We start from the raw sequence: 23,995 nt of genomic DNA on the forward strand, positions 1-23,995 counted from the left end.
AGAGGGCAGGTTCAGTGCTGCGGTTAAAAATGACATGGGAGGGGCACCTGGGTGGCTCAGTGGGTTAAAGCCTCTGCCTTCAGCTCGGGTCATGATTCCAGGGTCCCGGGATCGAGCCCCACGTCTGGCTCTCTGCTCTGCGGGGAGCCTGCTTCCTCCTCTCTTTCTGCCTGCCTCTCTGCCTACCTGTGATCTCTGTCTGTCCAATAAATAAATAAAATCTTAAAAAAAAAAAAATGACATGGGAGAGGGGTGCCTGGGTGGCTCAGTCAGTTAAGCTTCCGACTCTTGATTTTGGCCCAGGTCATTATCTCAGGGTCCTGAGAATGAGCACCGTGTCAGGCTCCCTGCTTGGTGGGGAGTCCGCTTGAGTTTCTCTCTCTCTGGCCCTCCCCCTGCCCTTGCTCATGCATGCACTCTCTCTCTCTCTCTAAAATAAATAAATTAGTGTCTTCCAAAAACCAAAAAATGACATGGGAGGGACACCTAGCTGGCTCAGTTAGTGGAGTGTGCGACTCTTGAACTCAGGGTTGTAAATTTGAGCCCCACTTTGGGTGTAGTGATTACTTAAAAATAAAATCTTTAAAAAAAAATGACATGGGAGATGTTCTATAACCCGTCAGTGTTGAGAAGAGCAGGTTAGCAAGCAGAACACATGGTCCAGAGTGAGGTGTTTGTTTGTTTGTTTGTTTGTTTTTTAAGAGAGAGAGACTGTGAGAGAGAACATGAGAGGGAAGAAGGCCGGAGGGAGAAGCAGACTCCCCATGGAGCAGGGAGCCGGATGCGGGACTCGATCCTAGAACTCCGGGATCGTGACCTGAGCCAAAGGCAGTTGCTTAACCAACTGAGCCACCCAGGTGCCCTGAGTTTTTTTCTTTAAATTGAAGATTGTATTTATTTGAGAGAGAGAGTGCACAGACAAGTGGGTGGAAGTGCAGGGGAAGAGGGAGAAACAGACTGCCTGCTGAGCAGGGAGCCCAACTTGGGGTTCGATCCCAGGATCCTGGCATTATGACCTCAGCCAAAAGTAGACGCTTGACCAACTGAGCCACCCAGGTGCCCCTGGAATGAGTTTTGTTAAATAGACACTGTTAGCTGGTTATCTGAATAATTTTCATTTTTTGGTAACTTTCAGTACATGTGTATTTTTGTTAACAATAAACATACGTTCCTTTTGTAGTCAGAAGTCTTGAAGAAGAGGTGGGCCCTGTTTGCACAGCTAGCTGTGGCCACAGATAGCTACCATAAGGTGGAAAATCACATGTGCTTTGCCTTCAGGGTGGGTGTCCTCCCTCAACAGGGCCCTGAGTGCCATCACAGCCTTCCTAAGATGATTCTTTTCTTTTTGCCCCTGCTTGGAAGCATTCTCCTTTCAGTCTGAAACTGTCCTTCCAGATGGCCTTCCTTGCATGCTGGTATGAGAGCCCCAGCCAGATGCTCCTTCCTCCATGCCAGGCCCTCTGGTTTCACTCTTTCCTGTTCTTTCTCTTCCCCATTGGAGGTTTGGCCTTGGCCTCATCTTCTCCTGGACCCTGATGGCTCAGCTCGTGGCAGTTTTTTGCTGTTTTTACACTCTTATTTATTTATTTATTTGCCTTGCCAACAATATTATAAATTCCTTGAGTGTAGGACCTGATCTTACACTTCTGTATCTCGTTGAGCTCCTGGCATGGTGCCTTGGCTTGGATAAGAGATGCATCACAATCACAGGTAGGGTGGTGGAAAACAGTGCTGGCTTCTTTTCTGATGGCCTTCCAGGGCTTTCTCTCATCAGTGCTCCTCCACATTGAACCACTTCTCATTCAGAGCCTTTTTTTTTTTTTAATTGGAGACATTTATTTGAAGATTTGAAGACAGGGAGTCCACAGTGGTTATGAGGTGGTTCTCTTTAACAGGTAAATAAATGAATGCCCAGTCCTGGAGAACAAAGAGGCTACACTAGAAGCCCAGGTGTAACTATCTTGAACCCCGCCCTGAGAGGGAGATGATCCCTTCCACTTTAACAATGACTCTCTTGCTAACCTGGTGGGGGTTAATAAAGATCGCTGATCAAATGGATTAAGTATCTTTAGGTTGAGTAGCTGTTACTTAGGTCAGTGAGTCCTTGGAGAAGACGTTTGACCTCTGGAAGTCCCCGTTATCCTTACTTTGAGCTTTTTATTTTGCGACTGTTCCAAACATGCAGAGTCATAAGGATGGTATAGAGTACTAAATCCCTCTTATTTACCCGTACTCTCACACACGTCTTGGTGCTCGTACTTGGCGAATAGCAGCCGAGTTCTGTCTTGCTCCCTCCTCCGTCTGGACCCTGTTTCCTCTTAGCGCTTGGCTACACAGGCTTCTCTGCCTGGGACTCTGCTGGAGGTGTGGGGAACAGGAGTGACCCGGCTCCTGGTTAGCCTTTGACCTGAGCCACTTGCGTCCAGTCCAGGGAGGGAAGTCTGGAGGTGTGGAAGGGGTGCTTGTTGGTTAAGAGGTGGCTCTTGTGCCTCCTCACAGTCCTCCTTTCTGCTCCCCACCCCTTTCTAACTTTGCTTCAGTCCTGGGGCACCTGCTGGCTCAGTCAGTCGGCTGTCTGTCTTGGGCTCAGATCATGATCTCGGGGTCCTGAGATCAGCCTCCGTAGGGCTCCCTGCTCAGCAGGGAGTCTGCTTCTCCCTCTCCCTTTGCCTCTCCTCCTGCTTGTGCACAGGCTCTCTCTCAAATAAATAAATTAAAAATCTTAAAAAAAATAAAAGGCCAGAAAAAACTTTGCTTCAGTCCTCATCAGAGGTGGTGTTTGAGGAGCCACTCTGTGTGGGACAGAGCTCCTATTGTAAGGTAGAAAGAATGCCAGGTTTGCCTTGAGAAGCTGTCTATGATGGATAACCCTGGGCCCTTCAGAAGCTACGGGTCTGCTTTGATTCAGGCTGGGGAGGATTCACGCTTATGAAAGTGCAGAGGGAATCACCTCCAGGTGCTTTTTACTCATAGTTCAGGCACAAGGCCATTCCAGCCCAAACCCAGGGATGGAGTGGGCTTAGGAGCTCTGGTTGTCTCACATGAGACTTTTTTTTTTTAATTAATTATTTATTTAGTTTAGAGAGTGTTTCTGCGTGCACGTGCATGAGCTAGAGCACAAGCCAGGGAGGGGCGGAGGAAGAGAGGGAGAGGGAGAGAAGCAGATTCCCCTCTGAGCCTGGAGCCTGATGTGAGGCTGGACCTTAAGACCCTGAGATCATGACCTGAGCTGAAATCAAGAGGTGAAGGCTTAATTGACTGAGCCACCCAGGAGCCTGGTGCTTCTTTATATTAAAGTAGTATAAGAAACCCACCTCAGTGAATGACACAGGACTCATCTTCAGCATGGTGCCACCAGATGAATGTTTACTCATGTAGATGCCCCATAGCAATAGCCCAGGCCTGTGTCTGGAACAGGCCTGGAACTGTGCAGGCTCCTCCTTGTGCTTCAGCCGGTACAGATTCTGCTCCACTCTCCTGGCTTCTGGGCCGTGGAGACATGTGTTCTTAAATGTCCTGTCATTGGAGTCACAGCGTGTCTGGCTTCTTGCGTTCAGCATCATGTCTGTTCAGTGGTTCCTGTTTATGCCATGTGTTGTCTGGACATGACTCCACTGGGTTCCTTTCCTTTCCTATCCCTGATGGACATTGGGGTTAATGCTAGTTGTTGGTTATGGGAAGTCAGTGCCAGGGGTGTTTGGGGGTCATGTCTTCTGGTGGTATATGCACTTACTCCCTGGGCCGCACATTGAGGCTGGGTTGAGGGGTGTGGCCTGAATTCAGCATGGCTGTAGTCCGCCTAACAGTTTTCCCAAGTGGTAGGTACCCATTTACATTCCTACCAACTATGTGGGGGAGTTCCTCTTGTCAGCCATCCTGGCCAACATCTGGCATTGTCAAGGGACCTGCCTTTAATAACAAGCACCCTTGTTGGTTTTGAAAGCACCCTCCAGTTTGAGACCTACTGGGTGCCGTGGCAGTGGGAACAGAGAGGGTGATTGAGGAGGGAGAGAGCCTGTACAGAAAGCAGCTTTGGAATTTGGTGACTGTGTGTGTGTGTGTGTGTACATGCAGGAGAAAGGGAGGAGAGAACCACAGGTATGCACCCTGAGGGAGATGGACTGTGATCCTTTGCTGCTTCTGAGGGGTGGGGTACCAGGTGATGGTTTGTGGAGTGTGTAGGGGTGTCAGCCCTTCCAAGGAGAGAGGCCAGCAGCCGGGGATGGTGCAAGGAGCAAACCTGCAAGGGCAGTCAGCTGCAGGAGTGACGTGGGTGTGGGTGGCAGAGGAGGCTGAGCTGAAGGCCCTGGTGGCGGCTGTGGTGGGCACAGCAGATGTGTGGAGAGACTGGGTTAAGACAGTGTGGGCACAGGAAGCCAGTCCCAGCAGCTTGGGCCTGCCTCTGTCGTCGGTTCCGGTCCCTGTGTTCAGGACTAATGGATGCAGCATTTAATTGCTTTTCAGATGACATTGTAGAGGATTTCAAAACAGGAAGATATTTTCGGTGGTAGTTGTGCCAGAGATAGCCATTGGTTACAATTTGATTTTTGCCTTCCAGTCCTGTTTCAGTGGATAGGTACCTTGATATGTATGTATTTTAAATATGTAAGTACATGCATATACCAGTATTTTTGAAGTGGAGTTAGATTCGAGTTTAGTTTGAGTTTTGGCTTTTTCACAGCACAGATTGCGTTTGTTTCCTGGGGTGTGACTGGCTGGGACCTGTGTGCTTATGTCCCTGGTTCGTGCACAGCATGGTCACAGCTGGGCTTCTGGCCAATGGGACTCTACCCATAGTTGGGCTCTATCTCGGTAGTGAGGGACTGGACTGGCCTCTGCTGCGAGAGCAGATTTCTTGACTTTTATTGGGTTGCTGCCCTCCAGAGAACCAAGTTTCTTCAGGCTGGGGAGAACTCTGCAGACGGGGGGACTCAGGGTGCATGGTCACTTCCTGTGTGACAGCCACGACGGCCTCACAGTGGGGCACTCTTAGAGGTAAGCCCCCTTCAGGCTACTCTGAACAGTCATCCCGCATACTTGAGAGGAGCATTTTATTTACTATCTTGTTAATAACAAGTTCCATTATGGCCTTTTCCAAACATTCACAGAGGTGGAAATATAAGAATGATCTCTCAGGTACTTGGGAGAGTTAGCAGCATATGTCCAGTTTCAGCCATCCTTCTCCTCCCCTTCCTGGACTATTTTCAATCACATTCCAGACACCATATGATTTCAGCTGCCAGTCCTTGAGTGCAGATTTGTAGAAGATAGGGCTTTTCTCTCCACCAGATACCACAAAATCATGTGAGATAAGCATTTTAATAAATTCTTGGGCTGGCAGAGAGTGTCCTCACTGCATGGTTGCCTGGTAGTGAGTGAGATGTGCTGGGGGCTGGAACTGGGGTTGCCAGTGTGGTCTCAGCCCTGGAGCCCAGAGGCCAGCACCTGAACAGGGATCTTAGGGCCTCTCGGCTCCTGGTCCTGTGGAGGGCAAACCAGCAGATTGGAGTAAATGACAAAGCTTGTGTCATCTTCTGAACCAGCTCAAATAACAACATGCCCTTCTAAGGGCAATGGTATTCTCTTTAGTAGTTCTTGCATTGATCTGGTTCTTTGGGGATTGAGAAATCTTAAGAGAAGAATTTGGAGAGCTTGATCAAACCAAGAGGAATGCGAAAAGAAAGTGCTCTCAGTCTCTTGTGTTTGTATGATTAAGAAATTTCTTTCTGCAGGACTAAAATACTCTTTCCTACATGTAGGTGGCTGGTTCAATTCTGAAATACATATTTTTATCTGGTTAGAAAACACTTTATGTTTCTTCAAAAAGTCAGAGAACCAGAATGCAGAAGGGTGCTGACAAAGACGAGAAAGCAGTCGCAGTCTGGGATACGGTTTGGCAGACATGCTCACGGCTGCCTGTGAGGTCAACAAGGCCCACCCCCTTTGAGGCCAGGTGTTTACATTGGTTGCTCTTGGGGATTGAACAATTGGTGTCTGGTCATTTCCTGCCTCTGAGATGAAAGCACGTGGGGTGCTGGGGCAGTAAACCGCTGCTGGGGAACCGAGAGAAGGGGACACCAATGGAGACTCGGAGGCTGCTCTGGAGCTTTCTAAGGACTCTATGAAGGGAAGACCCACCGAAGAGTCCTTTGGCCAAGGGCCCACTGGGACAGTGGTGGAATGTGTGGTAGACTTTTCAGGATGCTCCAGCGGTCAGAATTGCCAATGAGGTATGAGCATTCTGTCTCCAGGTTGCCTAAGTCTGGAAGGTTTAGAAAGGTGAAGGAGGGGCACTCGGGTGGCCCAGTGGGTTAAAGCCTCTGCCTTCAGCTCAGGTCATGATCCCAGGGTCCTGGGATTGAGCCCCCACATCGGGCTCTCTGCTCAGCAGGGAGCCTGCTTCCCCCTTTCTCTCTGCCTGCCTCTCTGCCTACTTGTGGTCTTAAAAAAAAAAAAGAAAAGAAAAGAAGAGAAAGGTGAAGGAGACCTTTTTTTTTAAAGCAGTCTCTAGGCTCCAGATGGGGCTTGGGCTCCTGACCCTGAGATCAAGTGTGGATGGTCCTCTGCCCACTGAGCCAGCCCTGCACCTCTAGGAGGCCTTTGTTAACATACAGCATTCACTGAGTATTTCTCTATGGCACACTTTTTATATGCATTTTGTCATTTAACTTTTAATTCTTATTTTATCAAAGTAATATATAGACACATAAAAGTCAAGTAGTGGTTTAAAAAAAAAAAAAAGCCTGGGTACCTGGGTGGCTCAGTTGGTTAGGCCTCCAGCTCTTGATTTTGGCTTAGGTCATGATCTCAGGGTCTTGAAATCGGCTCTGTGTTGGGCTCTGTACCCAGTGGAGAGTCTACTTGAGATTCTCTCCCTCTGGCCCTCCCCTAGTTCGTGTGCTTGCTCTCTCTCTTCTCTCTTTCTAAAATAAATAAAATCTTCAAAAGCAAAGAAGAAAAAAAAAACCCAAGAAACCGTGGTGGGTCTCCACTTGCCCAGTCCTCCCCTGTGACTCTGCTCTTTCTTCTGGCCTATGCCTGTGATTCTGAGTAATGTGCACATGCTGCTGTCTTGGGTCATCACATTGGTGAGTTTCATGAATTATGTATTGACCTTTTCTGTAGCTCCCTCTACATAGCCATTATCTCTGCTGCTTCCTGTTCTACCGGTATTTTACCTCCTGGGTAAATCTGTAAGGAATACTTATGTTTTATGCCTACCCAAATGTTACTCTACAGACGACCTTTGTAGCATGCTAGTAGTGACAAGGTTTTTGTTTGTTGGTTGGTTTCTTTTCTCGAGAATAAAATGGGCTTCTTAAAAATGTGCCCAGTTTTCTGTGTACTTGTGGCTGACTTTTCCTGTACCTTCCAGGCTTGTATTAGCTATTCTCTGTGCTGAGTGCTGCCAGGCTGCCTGTCAGCTCTGGTTCTTTCCCTGGGCCTCCCTGCTGGAGCTCTCAGGGCACAGGCCAGTGGCTGCCTTAGTCTCTCAAGATGCACAGCTCTGGGGCTAGGTTTCTTGTTTTCTGTATTTCATGGTATCTTAATTTTGGTTCTCTCCTTCATGCCACTAGCTTCTTCTTCTTTTTTTTTTTTTTTAAGATTTTTTTATTTATCTATTTGACAGAGAGAGATCACAAGCAGGCAGAGAGGCAGGCAGAGAGAGAGGAGGATGCAGGCTCCCCGCTGAGCAAAGAGCCCGATGTGGGGCTCGATCTGAGGACCCTGAGATCATGACCCGAGCCGAAGGCAATGGCTTAACCCACTGAGCCACCCAGGCGCCCCATGCCACTAGCTTCTTGAAGAAGAACTCAGTTTCTGGAGACCATGTCCATTTGGGTGCATGGGAGCTTCTGGGTCGGAAATATTTCATCAAGGATTGAGGAGCGTGTCCCACTGCTTTTTTGGTTCTGGTGCTGCCGCTGAGCAGGCCCAGCGCTTTTCCCAGTGAGCTGCGGCATCGCTTGCCTCACTCCCAGAGCTCCTGTCCAGTGCTGCAGGGAAAGTTCCTGCGAATCAGGTCACAGGGAGCCGTGTTTCCTCTGCTCCCTGTGTTTCCTCTGCCCACTGTGTCTGAATGTTGACCCCTCAGTCTTCTTCTAATTTATCTTTATCTCCTGTATCCATCTCTGTTTTTTTTTTTTACTGGACTCTCTGGGAGATTTCTTTAGTGCTATCTCTGGCCTTTTGCCGCTGACATGCTTTTACTTCTAAGAACTCTTTCTTTGCTTTTTTTTTTTTTTTTTCCTTTCTCTCTTTTTATTTTTGTAATCTGACTTTCTGTTTTATAGAATCCTGTTAAATGGATGCAGTGTCTTATCTCTCTGGAAAATAAAGATTGTTTTTTGGCATTTTTTCATGTGGGGTCTTCATCTGCCATGAGAGGGTGTCTGGGAGCCCTTGGTTGGCAGCTCACTCTAAGAGAGGGGCATGGGGAAGACAGGTGGACACTCTGAACACGAGGGGCTTGTCCACCGCCAGCTTCCCCAGAGGCTCACATAGCTTCAGTTTCTGAGTCTTTCCTCCAGAACATGGTCTTCCAGACACTGGGCTGTAGGGTGGAGGCTTGGGTGCCACACTGGAAGAGGCCACAGGTGGACAGAAGGGCAGGAGGGTGGCCCTCAGGAGTTAGTGTGGGTCTAGACACTCAGTGGCCACATAGTCTGCTTCTTTCGTTAGCCTCCTGTGCCTTCTCAGCTGGGTGGGTTGAGCCCCTCTAAGTCGAATGATTCTCCATTTTATGCTTTTCCAGAGAATAAATCTCTGGTGTCTGCTGGTGTGGAAATAGTTACCCAGCAGTGTGAAGTGGAGGAGGGGATGCCGGGGGAAGGCTTTCACCCAGGAATCTTTCCGTTTACCCTTGGTCCCTGAGTGCCTGGCACGCTCGAGCCTTGCGATGATCTAGGGCTATCACTAGATTGGCTCTCAGCCCTCCTTACTGTCACTTACTTAGGACTGTGCTTTCTTGGTTGGCTTGCCCTATCACCACTGGACCATCAGCATTCCAGATTCTGAAATGCTGTTGTTGGAGCCATCACTCCAAGTCCTTCCTGGCTTTGTGAGTTTGTGTTAAAGAAAAACCCAAAATCTTCCCTTTTCTGTAATTTTAGTGAGGTTTTGAGTTGCATCAAAATAAGACGTGCAGGTTCAGTTCCTTATGCCAAACTGGAGGTTCCTATCTCATTTAAATTTATTTTTAAATGAAATTATTGTAGGGAACATATTTATTTAGACTGTGGCTTAGGCTAGCTTAATTTAAGTCAAAGCTGTGTTTCCTGCTCAGGGCCAGTGTAGTGATTTGCTTTCCTTCTGGTCTGTCTTCACTTCCTGGCCTTTCTCCTGGTGGCAGGCTCACGGGCTTCCTTGGCACTGGGGGAAAGCAGAAGCTTCGGGCTAGGCCTCAACCATGGCAATGCTTGGACCTAGCTGGTGTTTAGAGAGGGCAGAACGGTTCTCTTTTGTGCTGGCCTGAGCTCTGCTTTACCAGATATGGCGTATTCCTAGGCTGTGCCACAAGTGCTGAGAGCTTACTCAGAAACATACAGGGCCATTGCACAGGCATGGGGTGCAGGGGTGAGTGGTGGGTGCTGCCATGAGCACCTGATTGGGAAGCAAGGACCTTGTCTCTCAGGACATCAGGGGTGGGCTTGAGTTGCTGAGGGCCTGGGGTATCAGGGCACGTTCTCCTTATCTCTTTGGTAGATGTTTGGTTAAAAATGTGGCAGGAATCTTTTTGAACTTGGCAAGGTCTTTTTTCCTCTCTAGTATCTACTTTTGATAGTGTGCTCAGGAAAGCCTTCCTCAGCCTGGTATTATATAACTCTTTTCCTGTTTTTGTCTGGTACTTTTATGATTGGGGCTTTTATACACCCTGGGCGAAGTGTCACCTAGGCAAGCTTCCGAGGTCCTGTCCCAGGTGGGTGAACAGACTCTTTGCACACCCAGGTGCCACTTCATCTGGAAGTTTCTCTTGTAGGGTGGGGTGAGGCAGAGCTGGCAAAACTCCTGCCCCATGAGAGGTCAGCTGGTAGATGAATGTGTGATTCTCAAAAGAGGAGAGGCTCCCTCAGGGCAAAACAAAAACCTCACACAGATGAGTGGTCATCCTATCCACCTAAGGCAGGAGGGTGAGTCTGTGACGCAGAGAGGAAAGAACCTTCCTGGTTTAGACTGCAGCAGGAGACCAACCAGATGGCCTTGCTCTCCTGTGAATGCAAGCACATGTTCAGCAATGGAAAAGGAGGTTGAACCTGGAGAAGGGGCGGTGTTGAGAAGAGTGCAGTCGGGAGAGGTGGGAAGGCCCCTGGGTGTGAACCCCGGCCCTATGGAGTGGAGCACAAAGGGAGGTGGAGCGCAAAGGGAGGGTCCGGCAGCTGGAGGGCAGGGAAGGCCGCTGGATACTTCCCATCAGCATACCTGTGCACAGGCCCTTTCTGAGAAGTGTTTTGGTGGCTGGGCACCTTGAAGGCATGCTTCCACGTGGCTCAGCTTCAGGGGGACAGCAGCTCTGCCTGAGGGAGCCGCCTGCACTTGCTGCTGTCATCTGCTAGGAAGGGGGCGACACCAGCGTCATTGAACGTTGGAGGTATTTTGGGATGCAGTCTTACTGCGCAGTTAGGCAGACTGTGCTCTGATTTCTGTAACGCACCCTACTGCTTCCTATGTGCCAAGTGCCTGACGTCGTTAACTACTATAATCCTCAGACCAACCCTACTTATCAGAGTCACCAGCTGGGGGGTGGAGTGGTGAGGGGCAGGCTGGAGCATTAGTGGACTTGGAGCTTACACCCATGCATGCCTTCCTGGAACACACAGTTTGCTAGTTCTTTGGCTTTATGCTGCCCAGATTCAGATTACAAAGACTGGGAACCAACTCCAGGTGTTGAATTGAGGTTCCCAATCAGGGGATAGGGTAGAGGTGAGGCAGGAGAGCAGGCCAGATACTGGACAGGAGTGCTGCAGCCTGGACCCAGGCTAGGCTTGGCCTCACACCCTGGCCTCTCCTGTGCACCTCCCTTCATCCTGGCCACAGCCCTTCCAGAGAGCTCCTTTATGAGGAACATGTGTGTGGGGGGTGGAGTGCCTCTCCCAAGACCCAGAGCTGGCGAGTGGCCAGGTCGGAATTTGAGTCTTGGTCTGTGTGAGGTCTGTGTGATTCTGGAGCCCAGGCCCTTCTTCCTCTGTCTGCTTCCTGCAGATCCAGTGCCCAGCACTTGGCCCACTCCAGCACATACCTTTCCCATCACCCTGGCCTCTGCTGCCTGGACGGACTCGTTTGAGTCCCGGTTTCCCCTCTACCTGTCACGCTGATTCTTGGTTCTGCACATCAAAATGCATGGCATTACCACCCCTTGTGTTAAATATAACCAGTTATTTGTCTGGTGCTGATTACTGCTGTTGCATACCAGTCCCTGCTCTCAAGATGTTCGTGGGATGGCAGGGCCGACCGACACTGAGCCAGCAATTCCTGCAGGAGGTGCCGCAGGTGTGGCCAGGGTGACCACAAGGTTACTGTGAGGCAGAAAGTTGGGTTCCTGGGTAGGAGCATGATTAGAGGGCCTAACAGGCTGGTGCAGTGGTTGGGTATCAGCATGCTTAGCAGCAGGACCCTGGAAGGGGGAGGGAGTGGGCTTCATGGCTGTCTGCATTGCTGGTAAGGAGCAAGGCCCTTTAGGCAGGCAGGGACATAGCCTGGGCCACTTCCCACTCTCACTGTCCTGTGGCTTAGGGCACTGGCGGAGGTGGTGGAGGGTGGAGACAGAGGCCCATGAGGAAGGACCACCACAGGTACAGTGAGAGATGGGGTGAGGGTTTGAACTTCAAGGAACAGAAGTCAGAATTGGGAAGTGAAGAGGGGCTTCCCAGGTTTCCAGTGTGGGCAGTTTGTGGACCTCCTCCGACAGGGCCTGTGGGATGGGTCAGGTCCTCCCTCCGAGACTCAGGTCTAAACCAGACACCAGTTGAACCCTGACCAGGCAGACCGGTGTAGCCGTGGTGACCAGGAAGAAGCTGGAGCTGGGGAGTTGGGGAGCCCGGCTTGAAGCAAGGGGCCACTTACTTTGAGCCAGTGTCAGTCCTTCATCCATCTTAGCAGAGGGTCGGGCACGTCCAGGCAGAGGCCAGCAGACAGGCCCTCTGTTATGGTGCTGGCGCCTTCCTGGCAGCCTCAGGTTTGGGGACAATGGACTTGGTATTGGTAGGATGTGTCAGGATAGCCCCAGTTAGGGTCCACCCTTGTGAGCTGACCCTGGTTTTGCTCCCTGATCTCCCCTGACTTGGCAGGCCCTTGTATTCCTGGCACTGATCTCAGGCTTGCTTGTGTGGGCAGAGCTCACTAGGACTTGCTGGTTCTTCTAAGCTGTTTCTCTGAGGCTGTGACCACCACTCTGTCTTTAGGGCTGTCTTTTCGTGTGCTAGTTTGCATTTGTTTAGTGTCGGTTGCTGGAAGGGGTTTGTTTTCTGAGGCTGAGGGATGGCCATCAAGATCCAGCTCTTCCTGTAGGCATCCTGGGGACAGAGCAGAGTGGGGAGAGCGGCTGGTCCTGCATCTGTCTGGGGCCTGCCCTAAATGTGGGGCTGGGACCCACGACAGGCTCATGCAGTAGGCATGTTGGTCCTTGGTGTGGAAGGAGGGAGGGACACCACCCCTAAGCACTGATGCAGGAAGCTCTTCTGTGTGCATTTAGAACCACATAATGGATGGGAGCCTCTGACAAGATGCTGAGTTAGCTGAAAAGGAAAAGGACAGGGCCTCCTTGGGGGAAGATGTGGGAATGGTCACAGGGAGCAGAGCTGTCTGGTTTCATTTTTGCCTCATCTTCTGTTTCGTGGAGCATTACCTGTAGACTAGAAACAGGAGCAAAAACATTTTGTAAAATATGGTTTGCAGAACTAAAAACAGTACTCAGAGTGCCTGTTCATTCTTCAGCAAACAAACATGCAGGGCCTCTTTGGGCAGGCATTGTGTGCAGCAGTAGAAGGGACATGTGTGGGAAATGAGCACAGTGCTGTCTCGCAAAGTCCTGGTGCCTGGCCTAGGAGCAGCCTTCCTCCTTGGCCCCATAGCTGTGTAGCCCCTTCGAAGACATTTAACCCAGGTCTGTTTCCACTTGCTCAAGTGTGTATTCTGCCTCGTCAGGATCGGCCCTCTTCTGGCCTCCTGTCCTGACAATGTTCCTCGGGCTCTTTCAGTCATGTAATAACCAGTGCCCCTGCTCTCTGTAGACCTGGATGGGAAAGGGCTCCTTCTCCAGCACACCCCCTGGCATCTGTGCCTTAGGGCCTCAAAGCTCTTAAGCTGGTGTTTGTGTCTTGTCTCTGGGGACTGTGCCAGGTGTCTTTACTGCAGTCAGGGTTCACAGAGTTTGTGTGGGGCTTGTGAGTCTAAGGACTCCATAAAAGTGCCCAGCCAGCAGCTCAGTAAGGATGACATTTAGCCAGCCGGGAGCCTGCCTAAGCCATGGGGGATTGCTCGTCTTGGGCACAGAGCCCGTCTGCATAACTGAGTACTGTCTCAGAGCCCTCAGCCCCGTTCTCTCCCTTTTTGTGTTCACACCTGGGTCCTGGCTCCACCTTCTACCCATGGCCTCTCCACTTGTCCTCAGCCAGCCTTCAGCATGTCCCACGGGCTAGCAGGTGCCCTCTTGGCTGTGTCTGCTGCTTTCTCCTCCATTGGTCTGTAGCTCTGTGGCCCTCAGCCCTGGCAAGCCTCTGGGGCAGGGTTTGCCTCCCACTGCTCTGGGAAGGTGGGGAAGGGAACAGGTATGGCCCTGGGAGACACAGGTGAGGCGCCCTTCTGAAAGCGGGTTTGCTCTGTCACTTCTCTTGTCGGAGATGCTCCGTGACTTAGAGCCTGACCAAGTGATGACTCTCGATCTCTGTATGTGGACGCTTGCCTTAACGCTGGCTAGGTCCTCTGAGCCTGGCTGCCTCGCATCCCCACGGGTTGGATTCCACATTGTCCTCCTGCATTGTTCCTTTTGCTCTGCTCTTGTGGCCCTGATCACATTGCCCCTCGTGCGTGTGTCTGCTGCATCTTGGCTGCCTCGCCAACAGGAACTTGCTGCTGCTTTGCCTCTCTGCAGCTTGAGGAAGCAGACGGGGTAGAGACTATGCACTCATGTGTTTAATGAGTTATCCAGCAGTGTGGTGGGGCAGGGTCTTTTTATGTTTCTTTACATATTAATACAGATTTGTCCAAGTGATCCTTTCTTTAAGGATCACAAACATAACCATGCAAGCATCCCCATGTGCACACTGATGAGTATCCTGGGTTTGGTGGGTTGGTTGGTTGGTTGGTTTGCTTGTTGGTTTGTTAGAATAGTCCGAAGGCTGTCTAGCGCCAGCTGGACTGGGCTTGTCTGATCCTCTTGGGGTGAGGCAACAGAGCCCTGACATGCTCGTTGGTTCATTTGTTCGTCAGCACGCCCAGCTCTACAAAGAAGGGAGGCTGCAGATGGGCCAGGCCCCGAGACCCAAGCCTGACATGCCCCTTCCTTTCTAACAGATGCACACATGTTCTTATCTTTGTGTGTGTTCGGCAGGGTGTGTGCTGCCATTCCCAGGGAGCTCAAGCTCAGCTGCTGTGCGTGGCTGCATCCTAGCAGAGCATCAGCTGCAGACAGCATGATAGCCTTCTGTCTCTGATTGGACAGGTTTTGGCAAATGTGTGTTTTTTTGGTCTTTAAGATTTTATTTATTTATTTATTTATTTATTTATTTATTTAAAACATGAGTGGGGGAGGAGCTGGGGGAGAGGGAGAGCATCTCAAGCATACTCTGCACAGAGGGTGGAGCCGGACCTCAAAACCCTGAGGCCATGACCCAAGCCAAAATCAAGGGTCAGGCTGTAACTGACTGAGTCACCCACGTGCCTGTTGGCGATGTGTTTTTTTTTTTTTTTTTTTTTTTTTTATTTATTTGTCAGAGAGAGAGCGCGAGCGAAAGTGAGCACAGGCAGACAGAGTGGAAGGCAGAGTCAGAGGGAGAAGCAGGCTCCCTGCAGAGCAAGGAGCCCGATGTGGGACTCGATCCCAGGACGCTGGGATCATGACCTGAGCCGAAGGCAGCTGCTCAACCAACTGAGCCACCCAGGCGTCCCATGGCGATGTGTTTTTAAGTCCTTTCCAGATTTGTGAGGTTTATCTCCTTGGTCCCACTTGGAGAACCTGCACGTCCCACATACGGACCTTTACTATGGGGCGCCTGGAGGACTCAGTTGTTTAAGCATTTGCGTTTGGCTCAGGACATGATCCTGGGATCCAGTCCTGAAATGGGTCTCCCTGCTTAGCAGGGAGCCTGCTTCTCCCTCTGCCTTCCACTCCCCCTGCTTGTGTGCACATTCTCTCTCCCCCACCCCGTGACAAATAAATAAGTAAAATCTTTGGGGGAAAAAAAAGAAAAAAAAGGACCTTTGGCTTGGGAGGGGACTATGAGTTGACATTGCATGGCCCCTACTTTTACAGAGGAGGAGACTGGAGCTGGTGTCCCACTGTTCTTAATGCCAGCCTTGGGTGGTAGTGGGGACACCCAAGGCACTCAGAGGGTAGGAAATAGAAGGTGCTGGCTGCTCAGCTATCTGTGTACACCTGATTTTGTTCTGGTTGTGAGCAACTCCTAGGGCCTAGCTCCTCTCATCCTTCCTGCCGGGGTAACTGCTTTGCTTTGTGGTATCTGCCTTTCTTGTTTCTTCTTTCTCATAGCTCTTCCCCCTTACCTTGCTCAGCCCACCTTTTATTGCTCTGCTGAGCAATAAATGCTCAATTATATGCCTCTCCCGGACCTTAGCAAGGCTGCTATGCTGGGGGACAGCGTCTCTTCCCCCCCAGGGGCAGCTGCTGAGCAGGGCCTGTTGGCCAGGAACCCTACAGGAGCAGACTAACAGGTATGTGTGAACATCTCTTTTTATTCTGTATTACAGTGAGGATGCCATGAGAAAAGCTGGTGTGGCCCACAGTAAATCCAGCAAGGATATGGAGAGCCATGTGTTCCTGAAGGCCAAGACCCGGGTAAGGCCCTGGTGGGTGGAGCCCCGGGTAGAAAGCTCAGGGGCTCAGGAAGGGGAGGGTGCAAGGCAGGCTCTGGAAGCTCTCTCCCTGCAGAGTGAGGGAGGGATGGCCACTCATTGACTGACCTTGGCACTGTGGGCTTTATTGCAGCATGCTGTGGGTCTTCCCATGAGCCCATGGTATAGTTATAGGGAGGGTACTCTGGGGGACATGCAGGATGCAGGCCCAGCCTTGACCACAACACTGTTGCCAACACCCTCCATTCATGGTCAGCTCCCAGGAATCTTGTAGGATGCTCATGGAGGTCCCAGCTGCTCCTCTGAATAAGAGTGCTCCCCGCGGGATCCTCACTAAAGGCCCACAGGGTCCTGACACGTGGGCCCAAAGGTGTTCCTCTCGTGTTTTGTTAAGTGCTAAAGGCGATGCTTGTGGGTGTTGAGGCCTTGAGCCTAGGAGTGTCACAGGTGGAGTAATGGGGAAGGATTTCCGCCTTGTGAGCTCTCATCCTGGGCCGGGTGCCATGGGCTTCACATGAGCACCTCCTTTCATTGGAGTGTTCTCCCTAGGGCAGAGCTGTTTTAGTAGAAGTGGAGCAGAATGGGCACAAGGAAGCCAGCGGCTTGTGTAGAGTAACCCAGCCTGTGCAAGGGGGTGTGTGGCTGATGCCTGGGACTTTTCCTCTTCACGGCACCCGTCCTGCCTCCCTAACACATCCTGACAGTGCAGGCTCTGGCTGCACTGGGTCTGCCCTAAGCACTATGTGCCTGAGTGTGGTGTTGGGAGTTCTAGGACATCCTTGCGTGTCAGGAATTCAAAGCAGATCCTATTTATGGCCCTTGAGGGGATACTGGTTTGGATAAACCAACTGTCAAGACATAGAGGTCAATACAGGAAATTAGGGCATGGTCTGAGTGTTTAGAGGAGGTGGACATTTTTCAAAATGGAAATAACAGAGTCACCAAATTGCTGGAGAAAGCAGTTTCCAGAAGAGAAACCGCCTGCATGATCTGGTCTTAGAGGTTAGAGCACACAAGTGTGTGTTTGTGACCACATGGAAGTATAAGAAAGAGCTCTGAGCACTGAGGCGTGGGGGGTCTGCACTCTGGGTATATATGATAAACATCTTCCTTTGTTTTAATAACTTTATTGAGACCTATTTCATATACTGCACAAACCGCCCACTCCCCATTTTCCCGTCCGTAGGCCACCACTTCCTGATTTCTGTTGCTATGGATTTGCCTTTTCTGAACTTTTCATATAAATGCAGCCATACAGAAAATGTGACTGGCTTCTTTCACTTGGGATAGTATTTTCAAGTTTCATCCATGGACCGTTTTGTTGCATATAGTTTATTCCATTTTATTGCTGAATAATATTCTGTTGTACGGATATACTGTCTTACTTATCTGTTCATCAGTTGATGGTCATTTGGGTTGCTTCCGCTTTTTGGCTGTTATCAGTAATGCTGCTGTGAGGGTGCCTGGGTGGCTCTGGGTTAAATGTTTGCCTTCAGCTCAGGTCATGATCCCAGGGTCCTTGGATGGGATCTAGTCCCATGTTGGGCTCCCTGCTCAGCAAGGAGTCTGGTTCTCCTTCTCCCTCTGCCCCTCCCCCGCTCATACACACACACACACTCTCTCTCTCAAATAACTAAGTAAATAAATAAATAAAAACAATGCTGCTGTGAACATTTGTGTGCAAGGGGCACCTGGCTGGCTCAATCATAGCAGCATGTGACTCTTGATCTCAGGGTTGTGAGTTTGAGCGCCACGCTGGGCATAGAGATTACGTAAAAAAAATTTTTTTTTAAAAAGCAAAACAAAACCAACAACATGTGTAGAAGCTTTCCTCTGGCCCTAACATTTTCATTTCTCTTGGGTAGATACCTAGGAGTGGAGTTGTTGAATCCTATGGTAACAGAACACTGCCATACTGTTTTGAAAGCAGCTGTATCATTTTACGTTCCCACAAACAGGATATGAGATTCCAGTTTCTCCATGTCCTTACCAATATTTGTTATTGTTTGTCTTTTTTATTTTAGCCATCAAAGTGAGTGTGAAGTAGTATTTCACAAAAATTATGGTTTTGCTTTGCATTTCCCTGGTGACTAATGATATTGAGTGTCTCCATGTATTTGCTGGTCACTTAAATATTTTCTTTGGAGAAATGTTTATTCAGATCCTTTGCCCATTTTAAAATTGAGCCTTTTTTTTTTTTTAATTGGCCAGAAGGGTTTTTAACGCTTTTTGGATATAAGTCTCCTATTAGGTAATGAATTTGCAAATATGTGGGGGGGGGGGATGGGATGTTATGACTGGTTTTGTTTGTATTTGCTTAGAATTGAAAGGACTTTGATGAGGGCTTATTTCAACTTTTGAAATGCAAAACTTGTTGGTTCTGCATGTTATCTATTGTTTGACAAGGAACTACCCTAAAACTTAATGACATGAAGCAATAAATTATTTCTCCTGATTCTGTGGGTCAGCAGCTGGGGCAATGGGAGTCGCCTGGCTGACCCTTCTGCTCGTCTCGGTGCGAGCTCCCATGCAGCTATATTCAGCAGGCGGCCTGGCTGACCTGGAAGGTCGGTAAAGGCTTCCCTCCTGTATCTGCACATCAGTTTTCCCAGCCGTGGCCTCCATGTGGTGTCTCCAGCAGTAAAGTGTGCACTTCCTTATTACTATCTGGCAGCTGGCTTCTGAAGAGGAGGGAGCAGAAGCTACCAGTCCTCAGAAGTCCTAGACCATAACTCTGATACAGCAGGTCCTAAGGGCAGTGGGAATTGCCACCTTTTTTTTTTTTTTAAGATTTTATTTTTAAGCAATCTCTACATCCAGTGTGGGACTGGATGTAGAGATCCTGCCGTACTGCCCTGAGATCAAGAGTCACACATGCCCCCAACTAAGCCAGGTGCCCTTCACCTCTTTCTTTTGATGTGAGCTGTGGGGTGTTTATACAGAGAGGCCAGTGATTGTTGGTGGCCCTCTTGAAGATTGGCTATCATAGACCCTGTCCTATCATCTGGGGTGCCTTCCATCCCAAAGAGAACATCGAGCAGCACAACAGCTCCCTAATCATCTCAGGCTTTGCCTTGCTGTAGCCCACACTCTGAACCTTAATGATGGCAGTCCCATTTCCTTTGATCAAGCTGGTTCTAAATCCCTTACTCCAAAGAGAGGCCCCAACTATTTGGAAGAGAAGTATTTTTAACAGGTGTTGGAAATTTCCTGTCTTTTTTTTTTTTTAAACAGAGACAGACCTACTGCTTGGGCACTAGCACTGTCTGATTGTCTGTTGCCTAGCTTTTTACCGCTGCTTAGGCTCCTCATAGAGCTGGGTGCCAGTCAGTGCAGTGAGGCCCTTCTGTGAGGACTGGTCGGACGGCAGCCCAGGCACTCTTGTTGGCCTGCCCTTCCCATCTGAGACTCATCAGAACAACTGTGAAAGAATTGAAGAGGTGGGACCGTTGAGCAGGGAGAAGGACAGGGAAGAGTAATTTCTCTGTTTCTGGATTCTGGGAAGGGCTGGGAAGTGTAAGAGGCCGCAGGGAAGGGGCTGACCTTCCTGGGGAATCCTGGCAAGCTGGCAGGTCCAGAGGTGTCCACCCTGAAGGAAACTGGGGTGCTAATGGATACCTCAGGCTACCTAGTGTATACCCCAAGGCCCTGTTCAGTATGCTTCATGTGTGAGCTCATGTGATCCCACATCAGCTCTGTGAAGCAAATATGGTACCACTGTCCCCAATTTCAGAGAAGGAGGCTCTGGCGTACAAAGACTAGTTAACTTAACCAGGAGGTCACAGATCTGGGTGGAGCTAGAGCCGGGAATGGAACCCAGATGGTCTGGTGTCACCACACTCAACCACTTCCTTTACTCCCTCTCGTCTCTCAAAGCAAAAGATACCCAAACAGCCACTTTAATTCCTTAACACCTTTAATTCCTACAGATGGGACTACTCCCTGCCTAAGGGAGGCTGATGGAAGCAAAAATAATTGTGCCTGGGAATGGTGGGTTGTTGTGAGAGTGACATCTCCACAAAAACTTGAACCAGCCTCTGAAGGTTTCGGGAAGATGTGGCATCCCCTAGATGAGAGCACAGTCAGAGGTCCCGGAAGCTCTGTGGCGGTGCCCACAATGGTAGTGTGTAGTGATGCTTACTAAAGCTGGGTACATTTCTGAACATTTGCTCATTACTTGATTGTTTTTACCTTAAGCCTGTAAGTTAAACACTCATCTGCTCTTTTGCATTTAATATAGTGTTATGCCAGAGTAAACCATTACTGGTTTACAGTGTGGAAAGGACCGGTATAGAACTAAACCCCGACTTGGGAAACCAGAGTGAAACATGGGAACCAGGGAGGTGAGCATCGGATGTAGGAAGCCACCTTAGGATCTATCAAAGAGGAGGGCCTGAGCTGAATATCAGCCCCTGGAATAAATAAGGACAAGCACAGGGTGGGAAATAGGATCAGGCACAGCCGTGCGTCCGGCAAGGGAAGAAGAGGATGTATATCTGATGAAAGGAGGTGTTTTCCTTCCTTCGTCCTTTTTAAGGGACCTCACAAGTCTGGAGTCTGGCTTTGACTGAATTTGAACATACCTTCTAGTATCCCTGTTTAATCAAGAGCAGCTATTGGACCACCCAAGAATTCAGGCAGAGAAAAGCACAACTGTGTGCACTAAAAAATGTGAACACATGAAAAAACTGGCATTTTCTTTCCTTTTCTTTTAAAGTACGCCTGAGCTTACGACCCTGAGGTCAAGAGTCACTCCACCAACTGAGGTAGCCAGTGCCTCAGGACTACCATTTTCTTAACAGTTGCTAAGATCTGGTAGGAAAGCCTGGCTTGGTGTAGCTGGTTCATGAGGAAGGTCCAGTAGGCATTGCTCCTTCCCTCCGTTCTGTCTAAATGTGTGACAGTCAGGACTCCTGCATCATCTATAGTAAACATACTCTTTCTGCAGTTCACTGTCTGTTCATTGCTTGGTTTTCACCAGCTGTGTTTGCTGAAGCATGTATTGAGGCTGAGAGAAGTACACACTTTGACTAGCCCTTGTGACATTTTCTCCTGTTTACTGGTGAAGAAACAGACGTAGGGCATGTCACTGGTAGCATGGGGAGCTAGCTAGCTTGTTTACTTGCTTTTTTTCCCCTGTTATTTTTATTTTTATTTATTTTTTGTTTTGGGTTTTTGTTGTTCCTTTTTTTTTTTTTTCTCTTTTCAATTTTAAGTAGCCTGCATGCCCAGTGTGTGGCTTGAACTCATGATCCTGAGATCAGGAGTCACATGTTCTACCAACAGCCAGACAGTTGCCCCTCTGTCTTATTTTTATAAATGTAAGCTGGGTAAGGAGACCACAGGCATTTGTTTTATTACTCATTTTTTGTATGTCTAAAATACTTCAGAATAGGGGCGCCTGGGTGGCTCAGTGGGTTAAGCCGCTGCCTTCGGCTCCGGTCATGATCTCAGGGTCCTGGGATCAAGTCCCACATCGGGCTCTCTGCTCAGCAGGGAGCCTGCTTCCTTCTCTCTCTCTCTCTCTGCCTGCCTCTCAGTGTACTTGTAATTTCTCTCTGTCAAATAAATAAATAAAATCTTTAAAAAAAAAAAAAATCTTTAAAAAAAAAAATAAAAAAATAAAATACTTCAGAATATATAAGAATAAAATGTTAAAATATATGACTTCCAATCCAATACTTAATGAAGGCCTTTGGTTGCCAAAAACACCGGCTTTGGAGTACCTGCTCTAGGATTTGATACATTTTTCAACATGTGAGGAAAACTTTCAAACAGACTTTGTAGAAACTAACAAACTGATCCTAAGGAAATTCAAGGGACCCAGAATACTCAAAACAATCTTAGAAAAGAAAATAGTCTGAAGACTCCTACTTGTGAATTTTTAAATGTCCTGCAAAGCTACAGTAATCAAAACCATGTCAAACTAGCATAAGGATGTACATACAAATCAGTGGAGTAGAATTGAGAATCTACAAATAAATCTTTGTGTGTATGGTTAATAGATTTTTTTTAACATGGGTACTGAAAGAGTTCAGTGGGGAAAAACAGTCTTTACAACAAATGGTGCTGGGAAAACTGGATTACCATATATAAAATACTGAGGTTGGATCCCATCTTCACACCATATACAAAAATTAACTCAGAATGGATGGAAGGCCTAAGCTGAAGAGGTAAAACTATAAAGCTCTTAGAAAAAGTTGTAGGCATAAATCTTCGGTGACCTTGGATTGGGCAACAATTTCTGACATACGACACCAAAAGAACAAACAGCAAAAGAAAACCTAGGTTAGTTTGACCCATCAAAATTAAAAACTTTAAAAAAATTAAAGACTATTGTGCATCAAAGGACATCATCAAGAGAGTGAAAAGACAAACCATGGAATGGGAGAAAATATTTGCAGATCATTTATCTGTTAAGGAACTGGTATCAGCATATATAAAGAAGTACTCCAACTCAACAATAACAACAAAAAGTGTAATTCAAAAAATAGCATGAAGGACTCTATCAGATATCTTCAAAGAAGACATACAAATGGCCAAGAAGTACATGAAAAGCTGCTCAGCATCACCAGTCATTAGGGAAATGCCAGTCAAAACCACAGTGAGACACCACTTCACACTCATGATGCCTGAAGACCTTGGAACCTCCTATGTTGCTGCAAGGAATGTAAAATGGTATAGACGCTGTGGAAAACTGATGATTCCTCAAAAAATTGAACAGCTACCAGACGTCCACATAAACTGGCCCACAGATACTTATAGCATCATTCATAATAGTCAAAAAGTGGAAATAACCTAAATGTTTATGAGCTGATGAATGGATAAACAGAAGGAGGTATATCCATACAATGGAATGTATGGCCATATAATGAGTAAAATGATTTGGCCATATAAAGGAGTAAAATACTAATACATGCTATAACATGGATGAATCTTGAAAACATCATACTGAGTGTAATAAAATAGTCATAATGGTCCATATTATGCAACATGATTGCATTTGTGTAAAATGCCCAGAATAGGCAAATCTTTAGGGACAATGTATTAGTTTCCTATAGCTGCTATAACTAATTACCAGACTTTGGAGACTCTAGTGTCTGGACTTACGGCTTTGGCCTCTGGGCCTGAAGCTCTGCCCTTGTAGTCATCTTTCCTTTTCTTGAGGAGTAATGCATGTTTGCAGAGTCATTTTATCAGCCTTTTTCCTGCCTATAGCATTTTGGGAATCTGACACCCTTCTTTGATTTTAACCAGTCTCTCTCCTTTTCAGGCCAATCTGTCAGTGTTTCTGCTGGTGTAATACTCACAAGCCTTTGTGGGTCTCCCATGCATGTGATGGGATCCATGCCATTAGACAAGGGGTTTCTCCACCGATCTTTTCTGTGTGATTTCATCCCTGCCTTTGGCTTCTGTGAGATGATTCCCAATTGAGGGGTTTGTGAATTCTGTGTCTACTCTTTTTGGCACTAATAAAATTTATGTCCGGCCACACCTTGGCCTTTTCTCCAGGAGCACATCTTCATAACAGTGAATCTCCTCAGTTTAGCTTGATTTTTTGCCCCCCCCCCCCAATTAAGATAGTCTAGGAGTTTTCCAAACCCATCAAGTCCAGGTTCCTTTTTGCTTACTAGTTCTTCTCTCAGTCTCTCTGTCTGGTCTCACATTTTACTCTGAGCATCAAGAAGCTAGGCCATACCTACAACATTTTTCGTGGAAGTCTACTCCCCCAGCTCTCCAGATTCATTGCTTTCAAGGTCAGTTTTTGCCTTCCACACAACTAGGATACAATTCAGCCAAACTTCTGCCACTAGATAATGAAGCTTCTCTCTGCTTCAGTTTCCAGTGACATGTTCCTCATTTCCTCTGAGCCCTCCCCAGAAACACCTGTAACATCTTTCCACCAGCGTTCTGGTTTTGATGATACACATGTGTTCTCAAAGATGATGTGGGGCTTTCTCTGCCAGGT

The 23,995-nt window shown here is 48.3% G+C and overlaps 1 protein-coding gene and 1 long non-coding RNA gene across 5 annotated transcripts in view; one reads left to right on the forward strand and one right to left on the reverse strand.

The window, feature by feature from the left end:
• The window catches only part of LOC309847414, a 313,317-nt gene that overhangs the window by 242,266 nt on the left and 47,056 nt on the right, over window positions 1-23,995 (reverse strand). The window lies entirely within an intron of this gene.
• MED15 (mediator complex subunit 15) overlaps window positions 1-23,995 on the forward strand; it is a 67,728-nt gene that overhangs the window by 8,809 nt on the left and 34,924 nt on the right. For 3 of the 4 annotated variants that reach the window (XM_082697463.1, XM_082697460.1, XM_082697461.1), the window contains exon 2: window positions 15,922-16,009. In XM_082697463.1, the coding sequence (XP_082553589.1) occupies window positions 15,922-16,009 (88 nt within the window). Of the gene's footprint in view, window positions 1-5,992; window positions 6,231-15,921; window positions 16,010-23,995 lie in introns of those variants that run through there. The other variant, XM_082697462.1, reaches the window with a different exon arrangement.

Source organism: Mustela nivalis, assembly GCF_964662115.1.
Source record: "Mustela nivalis genome assembly, chromosome: 14".
Classification (NCBI taxonomy): Eukaryota; Metazoa; Chordata; class Mammalia; order Carnivora; family Mustelidae; genus Mustela; species Mustela nivalis.